Source organism: Nelumbo nucifera, chromosome 5 (assembly GCF_055504915.1).
Source record: "Nelumbo nucifera cultivar China Antique chromosome 5, China Antique-T2T, whole genome shotgun sequence".
Taxonomy (NCBI): Eukaryota; Viridiplantae; Streptophyta; class Magnoliopsida; order Proteales; family Nelumbonaceae; genus Nelumbo; species Nelumbo nucifera.
In genome coordinates, this window is record NC_142653.1 from 4,765,377 (window position 1) to 4,773,975 (window position 8,599).

General features: G+C 38.6%; 1 protein-coding gene across 3 annotated transcripts; it reads right to left on the reverse strand.

Moving 5' to 3' along the window:
• Window positions 1-874: 874 nt before the first annotated feature.
• LOC104590046 (thiosulfate sulfurtransferase 18) lies at window positions 875-2,501 on the reverse strand. Of its 3 annotated transcripts, none has more exons than XM_088887069.1 (6): window positions 2,338-2,501; window positions 2,102-2,182; window positions 1,877-1,956; window positions 1,698-1,768; window positions 1,412-1,465; window positions 875-1,293 (listed from the first exon to the last, which is right to left on the reverse strand). In XM_088887069.1, exons 1-6 carry the CDS (start codon window positions 2,352-2,354, stop codon window positions 1,198-1,200), a joined length of 399 nt encoding a protein of 132 aa, XP_088743195.1. In that variant the 5' UTR covers window positions 2,355-2,501; the 3' UTR covers window positions 875-1,197. The 3 variants fall into 3 exon arrangements, with proteins under 3 accessions (XP_088743195.1, XP_019051974.2, XP_088743194.1); XM_019196429.2 differs by having other exon boundaries at window positions 2,102-2,185; window positions 2,338-2,495; XM_088887068.1 differs by lacking the exon at window positions 2,338-2,501 and having other exon boundaries at window positions 2,102-2,331.
• Window positions 2,502-8,599: the final 6,098 nt, after the last annotated feature.

Sequence of the window (8,599 nt, forward strand, 5' to 3'; positions counted from 1 at the left end):
CATATCTTAATTTACTTTATTTTTACTGTAATCAAACAAAATAAGCTAAAATTTGAAACAAAAATAGGCCAAGATTTACATTCAAATCATTTGTACTACTATAGTTTTGCATCAGTGCATATTTATTTGCATTGCAACCAAATGCAGCCAACAGTCATGGAATACAAATAAGCTTAAGCGTGCTACATATATTACAAGTAAATTGTTTCTTATTTGTTTAAGGCTAAGTTTGAAAGTACTTAAAAATAAGCACTTACTGAAAATATCAATAATTGCTTATTTGGATTTGAGAAATAAATAATCACTTATTTGAAAATCCCAAATAAGTGAAGGGAATCCATTGGGGATGCATGAAGGGGATGGGCTGTGGGGCACCTGTGAGGCTTCGGAGCCCATCCATCCGAACTCATTTTTAAATGCTTATTTCGTTTCTGACCTATCTTGACCCACCACATCATCTTAAAAATATCCCTACTTAAAATAAGTGCTTTTTCAAGAACCATTCATGAGCACTTATTGGGATGATCACTTAATTCAACAAGCACTTACGATTCAAATAAGTGCTCCCAAACTCTGCCGAAATTCATTAAAACATTAGCCAAAATAGGTCCAACAGAGCTAAGATACTTGTTTCAACGCAAACGGGGCTAGAGAAACCAGTAAATTTTGCAAAGAATTTCCGCTTTAAGATGGCATTGATTAATGAACCGATTGGCAATTTTACTCTGTAGGCTGTAGCTTTGGGGCCCAAACTTAGCAGATCATGAGACTCGTTTGAGGTAATAGGCAATTGCATAGAATTATGTGCATTCTTCAGTTTCTCCCCAAATCCACCATAATCCCACAACCCAAAATCTCTTGCAATCATCTAAAATCCTCTCCAAATACCCAACTCCAGTATCTCTTTCTAATTAGCAATTACAAGCTGCAATTTATATAGAGAGAATTTGCCAGAATCAGATACATTATTATTCTCTTCTTTGTTTGTACTTTGTAGAGGAATAGAAATCAAAGAGAGTCCTAATCCCATTTCCACAACTTGGAGAGAAACCTTTCTTTTTATTGAATCTGTTTCTGCTAATTCGATGTTTGGATGTTACACACAAACTTGCACCAGCAGCAACCTGATACAGAAGATAACAAGACTATAAATATCAAACTGGCAAACGAAAGCATCGCCACCTTCATCAAGTCATATCACAGCTCAGTCTCGGCTGCCGGTTTTTTCACGGCAAACCCTTTCTCAACCCAGTCTGCATATCCACCTCCCATGTTGCTCACATGCTTGAAATCCTGTCATTCCCCAAACAGGCAAATCAGAATAGAACTCCCTCCCCCCAAATCAACAGAATACAAACGAAGAACCCATTTGGTAAGAAAGAATACAATAATCACAGAGATGCAAACTTACAGCCTTGAGAAGTTCAGTAGACGCATGCAGTGACCTCACCCCACTTTGACAGCCCTTCACAATTTTGATCAAATGATGCCCTCAGATCTATTATATTTTTTCTTTAATAATAGATTAAGACAAGAGAGGTACTACTTATAAATTTTTAATCTCCGAATTGGTAAGATATTATAATTTATATTGCCAAGATTTTTTTTATATGTTTTCATATAGAATTAATTCTCACATCAATTTTCTTTCCTTGTCAACAACCCAAGAAAGTATGATCAGAAAGGTCGATTATTACCACAACGAGATAACCATCCTTGCTGCAAACCGCTTGAACTTGCTCTAGAAAATGAGGGTTTTTCACCCTACCTGAAATTATTCATCAAGAACAAGAAAAAGAAAACCAGTTTCAGAGAAGTGAAAGTAAAGGGGAGCAAGAAAGAGAAATTACAAGTATGAACCATGAGAACAAAGCACCTTCAGGGGTGAATAACATGTAAGGAATGTTCAAAACATTCTCCACTTCGACATGGCCCTTGTTGAACTCTTCTGTTGTCCTGTGCATACAACCAATGGAGCTCTAAGAATTGGAGAAAAAAAAAAAGCAGAAAGACACGAATACAGAGAAAACCCATAATGAAAAATAAAATTCAAAATCAAGCATACGACCCAAGAACGAAGGCCGGTGTAAAATTGGCCAACCTGACATCTAGATAACGGTGGCCGGAACGGAGGAGATCCTTGGCAGCGTGAACATCGACTGTCACGACATCGGCAGAGCTGCTGCTGAAAGAGAAGAGGAGGATCACAGAAAAGAATACGACCCAAGAAAAACCCATTCTTTTCAATTATATATATCTAATTGCACGGTTCGATCGGAAGTCGGAAGAAATTATTTAAGCGCAAAGAAGAAAGACTAAGCTAAAGCTAAAATTCACCTTTTCTGAGAGTCCATGAAGAAGAGTAGTCGGTGTTTATGTATGTCGGAAAAGAGTTGGTAAGAGAGTGAGAGAAGACGAGATCTTCCTGTTTCACCGACAGAAACACAAAAAGGTGGGCTGATGCAGCTGTTTACTCTATCCGCATTCAGTCCTCTGCTCTTACATCCCTTTTACCTCTTCTCTAATTTATATACGTTCATCTTCTCTTGCTTCCAGTTTCAGGTCTTTGCTTTTTTAATCAAGTCAAGCTGTTTTCTCTTTTTTTCCTCTTTTTTTTGAAGGTCAAGTCAAGCTGAATGGTGTATGCACCAAAACGAGGAACTGTGACAAAATTCTGTTTACATTAGAACATTTACTGTGTTGTGGTCGAACCGCGTGGAATCCTGCACTGCTTCATCTTGGTGCACTTGGGAATTGGGATAATGTCCCTTTGGGCTTTGCCTCACAGTTTATACTGCACATTTGTAAATAACGACTGAGGATCACTAATAAATGAAAGAACAGGAGAAAAGTGCAGAGATTTTGTGACGGTTAGGACACGCCATGTGGTCCATAGAAATTTTATAGTAAACCCAACGGCAACGACAAACGCTTAACCCATGGAGAATCAGACGAGTCTTTAGGCTCCAGCACTAGCAATATAAAAGTAGATGCCGCTCCACGCGCACTCCACTAAACTTTTCTTTTTTTTTTTCATGATAACTTGATATACGTCACATCTCACGCAAACAAGCTAACGTGGCAAATTTATTTAAATAAAAAAGAGAGGAAAAAAAAGAATAAATTACAAGGACCAAGGCTCCAAATGAATGGAATCGAATTTGGTAAGAAGTTTATCCGACTTGATTCAGTAAAATTTTAGAGAGATTTGAATTCGATACGAATCTGCGGGATTTTACAAATCATGATTCGAATCTAATCCGTTCTATCTTAATAATGGATATTGATGATGTGCAATCCGGCCGATCTTAGCTGTCAACAACTTTGCCTCTGAACTGAGTAGCAGGGAACCTGAAACGGAGAAGATGAAGAAGCTCCAGGGGGAACCCGATGTAAAGGCTCCGAAGCTCAAGTTAGAATCCTTCAAAGGCAAGATAAAACCAGATAGCGCAAAGTTTGCATACCATGTTCTTGGGGGGTAGAGAGCCTTTTATAACCACCTCGCGCACTCACTCCTAGGCTTCTGTCAGGTCGGGTATGATTACTTCCGTGCTTTTGCCAGTTCGGGTGTCATCACCTCTGCTGGGGCAGAACCGCCACTGCTCTTTTTGTCAGAGCCGTCTCTGTAACTGGAGATGGCGGTAACAGGTGGCGGTGGCAGGTGGCCGTTGAAGTGCGGCTGTCAAGCGTCAGATCCCAAGTCAGTCAGGTGCGCCGCCCCTGGATACGGATTCCTTCGGTGTCAGGTACGGTGTTTGTTTAGTTCGGCGTCCTAGAGGCGAAGTGCTTGGAGTGGTGTGCGATGCGAAGTCTTGAGTTCGGATAGGTGGGTGTCCCGAACTGCCATGAGGCGGGCCAGTTCGGGTCACTGCTTTGTGCGGCTCGGGGCCTAAGGGAGAGTTCGGGCTCCTCGTAGGGAGTTCGGACTGCTGGTTTCTTCCCTTTGGTACTTGCGCCCTGGGTACGCTACTTTAAGTGCCGAGCTATTTGTTTTTGCCACGTGGAGTGTTTGTGAGATCGGGCCAAATCTTCCTTCGTCAGATATCTTACTCAAATCCAATTCGAACTAATAAGTATCCTTATTGAGAAACTTTTAATATCTTAAGCAAAAACTTTATGTAGTTGAAACCTAAACAAATCCATTTGGATAAAAAGAGATGTGTCTGTTTTCAGTGTAAATACAGATCCGTGTAAAATTTTACTCCTAGTCCGTATTTTTATGCGTTTGTTTTCAGCTTTCCATCGATTGAGTTTCCCATCAGAGTTACCAAATTATGGTCGATTGTTGGTTGCAGGGGCAATGGTAGTGGCTAAGCGATAGGGATAGCCGCGGATTGCTGGGAAATGAAAAATGAAAGAGAAACAACTATTGAGATAGAACGGAATGAAAATGGAAGAGAAATATTTGATTCGACTAGGGTTTTGGCATTTGCTTTTGGGTTAGATTGTTATAGGAGATGAGGAATAGAAGGGGGTGCAGGGTGCTTGCTTGCGGTGGTAATGATAATGGAAGGGGAACAGCCGAATGGGTGAATTGAAATGAGTCAAGGCTTACGAAGCCAATTTATAATTTGGCATAATACATATATAAAATTACAATGAAATAAAAAAACTTAGGGTACATTTGATTTGTAGGAATAGGGGTCAGGAATCGGAATCGGAATTATTCCAACTGTTTTGTTGCGCGGAATTCAGAATCTTATTCCCATTCTTATTAGAATGGCAATCCCCCATTTGAGGGAATGGCCATTCCTCCCTCTCTTTTGGGAATGAAATCCCATTCCTGCTGATTTTAATTCTCATTTCCATTCGTGTCTGAACCATGGTTTTCAAAATTGGACCAGACCGGAAAAACCGGGAACCGATCACCTCACCAGTTTTGTTTTTTCCCAAAACTGCTTTTTCCCCCAAAACCGTTGATTTTGGTTAGCAAACCGCTGAATTGGTCGGTTAACTGTTCAAAGGGTTTTGACCGTTTTTCAATTTTTTAATTTTTTAATTTTTATTTCGTCAGAACAGGCCAGTTGTTTGGGTCGAACGGTCAAACCATTCAAACCGGTAACTTGACCCCTAACCGGTTCGATCACTGGTTCGGTTTTAAAAACCATGGTCTGAACCAAACAGGCCATGGAAATAGACCATTCCGATTTTGATTTTGATTCTGATTCTTATTCCGACTACGAACCAAACGGACCCTTGAAAGATTGAATTCATATTCAACACGATTTGTTAGGACCAATGGGAGTATCCGAATTTGGCTCTTGTTGGATTAAAACCGTATTCCAATTACCCCCTGTAGTATGGGGTTAGTGACAAAGACCCTTCTAAGCTTTTACTTTGTGACAAATACCCCTTTTGGCCTTTGATGGAATGCATTAAATTATCAATACCCACATGAATTTTGTTTATTTTTTTTTCTTGCCCTTTTTCTATTAAACCTTAATTGACCCCAAAATACCTCTATTTTTCTCTAAATGAAACAATCTAATCATTTTGTTGACATAGAAAACAAGTTTTTTTAAATTTTTGTTTCATTTTACTAGCATGAATGTCTATGTTCATCTTAAAATACAAAAATCATCCATTCCTTTCTCCAATAAACCAAGAAAAACCACATGATAACTTAAATTTATATCTATCAAAAAGAAACCGCTACCATTTTATTTAAATATGGAATTCAGCCAAAAATTTGTAAAAGTTTATTAGAGCAATTAAGAAAACTTCAATCAAGGTTCAAAATTTTGTCATGTATTGAAGCATATCGGCTTATACGTACCGTATCAAGGCCCCTCTAATACGCCCCTAACAAGGTGTTTCAGGGTCCCAATACGCCCTTATCTGTGTAACGGGCTGTATTGATATTTTGAACCTTGACTTCAATATTATATTTAAAAAAGTAATCGATTCATATATTGTTCAAATAAATAAGAAAAAGGTGGTTTGGAACTTCAAAAAATTTTAAACAGCTGAATGAGAATCTTTTTCAAAATTAAGTGATGAAACTCCAACAAAAAGAATATTTCTCACAACGTGAAAACTAAAAATTCAGGAGGTCCTTGTTTGCAAATAAAAGTTAAGGGAGTCTGTTGTCAGTGAGTGCAGAGTACAGGGGCGATTTTATAATTTACAATAACATGGATTGGAAACTGACCACATAGCACGGGGCTACAGTACCACGCACACGTGGAGAGATGTTTCAACTAAAAAGTAAAAACCACTGGGGGCATAAAAAAAAAAAAACAACTGGATTTGCAGTTTAAGTTTGGTTTCTTCACCTTGTTTGTATTTTGTAATCCCCGTAGCATCGGAAAAGCATTCAACATGGTGTATTGGTGCTTTGCAGTTGGCATAAAGCCCGTGGAATTAGCCATTGCCAATGGGACTCCCAAAGTCCTTATTGGATGCGGACTTTACATATTAAATGTTCAAGTTTGATCAATGAAGAAATTCAGTTATGTCGGGAGGCTTTTTACCAAATTGCCCTTTGTCTTCCTCTCTCGGTAACTCTCTCCCTCTTTCACTATTTCTGCAACAAGCTCGTTTTCTTTTCTCATTATCCTACAACAAGTTCTCACTGCTGTTGAAATAATTCAATCAAATAAAATTAAAAATTTAACAATGAATAGATTCATCATACAGCACTAAGCTTTACTCACATTAATAGGATTTGGAAACTTCACAATTGTTCCCAATAGTTCTGGAGAGCGAACAGAGCCAGCCTTGTGATTTATGGTTGTACAAGAGATATAACTTAATACACTGAGAAGTGAGACTTGTATAGGGCTTAAAATGGGGTCAGAATTTGACTTGAACTGGGTGGGACTCATCAAACAATCTCAAGATGAGCTTTCTGATTCCGATTCCGGTCACAATAACTAAATGAACGCATCAATCACACACATACAATGTTAATTTTGACACCTGTAGCATTGAATGGAATAAACTGAAGTTGGGACAAGGCTATGATGTTTACATAGTTATACTATATATTGCAATAAGATGCCTTTCCCATACATTTTCCAAATTGATAAAGTTAGATTGATAATTTCATCGCTGATTTTTTTTTTTTTCATTTATGTATGTAACATAAACATAATTCTATAATTCTCCAAAAGCACCATTTCTATCTCCACACAACATTTTTTAAAGCAAAAGATTGAAAAAGAAGGAAGAAATTGGACCAATACAAACCCAACCCAATAATTAAGGTCACTGTTGGGGGATCAACGATTCGTAACCCAGTCCAACTTGCAGCCCTAGTACTTGCCATAGTGAAATGTAGTAACATATGAAGTTGCTATCACTTCGTCCAGCAATCAGGTCCTTCAGGATCTTCTTCTAACTTTACAAATAAATATTTCACTGACAATAAACCAGTAATAAATAACCAAAAAACAGTAATGAAGCAAAGACTAACCAAACTTGTGAATTTTAAGAACATGCAGAGGAATTCTTTTCCTCATTTTCCCTTGTAGATTTTCTTTTTCAAATGAAAATTCCCCAATGTAGGAATAACCTGCAGCTACCAACTATGCCCTTTACAGACAGTAGCTGTGGAATGTCAAGCTCCAACTGGAGGACATCCCTGCAAGGCTGCAAGCTGCAGCCTCCTTGCTTAATATAATGTCTAACAGCCTAAGGCTTTTGCCTATTGTAGCTGCAGCCTCCTTGCTTATACGTTAACGTTGCCAGACCTTGGAAACATGCATTTCCAAGGTCAAAGTTGAAGCATTCCCAATTTCTTCTTTGTTGGTAATGTTGGCACACTAACTGGACAATCCAGGTCAGTGGTGGCATCAATAGACGTTGACAAACCATTTGTAAAACCAAGGTCTTGGGCACACTTACCCCACCAGATGACCCAAACGATAGCTACATCTCAACAAGCTCTAGAAGAGCAACTTGAACAGTGGAGTTTATACAGAAAAGAACAGAGGGTGCCTATTCTAAAAACAATGTTATCTCAAGGAAAATCAGCCAAGATTTTTATTCCATCTAAATGTAAACTGGTAAGGAACTTCCAAAAACAGAGGGTGCCTGCCATTTTGAGAGTATTGACATTGTGCAACTATGCAATATAGAGCATAACAGAAACCTAGAGCAACTTCCCAAAAAAAAAGTCTGCAGTATTAGCCATGGCATTCAAGGAGGATTTACATTGTGCAACTGTGCAATCCTAAGAAGCTCAGAGGTCGAACTGCAGCATGGCATCTTAAGAGGATTGACATTGTGTAATTATGCAAGACAGAGTATAACAGAAATCTAGAGCAACTTTAAAAAAATACAGTTTGCAATATTAGACATGGCATTCAAAGAGGATTTGCATTGTGCAACTGTGGCATGGCATTTTAAGAGTATTGACATTATGGTGAGCATCCATGGATTAGCAGCAAATAGCTGGGAAACTGAAATTAGAGCAAGGACTACAAGAGCAGGACTACAAGAGCATCCCCGTGGAAACCTATCCAAGCCATCCTTCCTTTTTTCTTGCCTTGGATCAGGTATGATTTGCACTCTGTAAACTGTATTAAATTTTGAGAACAAGTGTGGGTGGAAAATTTTCCTTTGAGCAATCAGTTCCCTTCTGTTTGCATTGTCT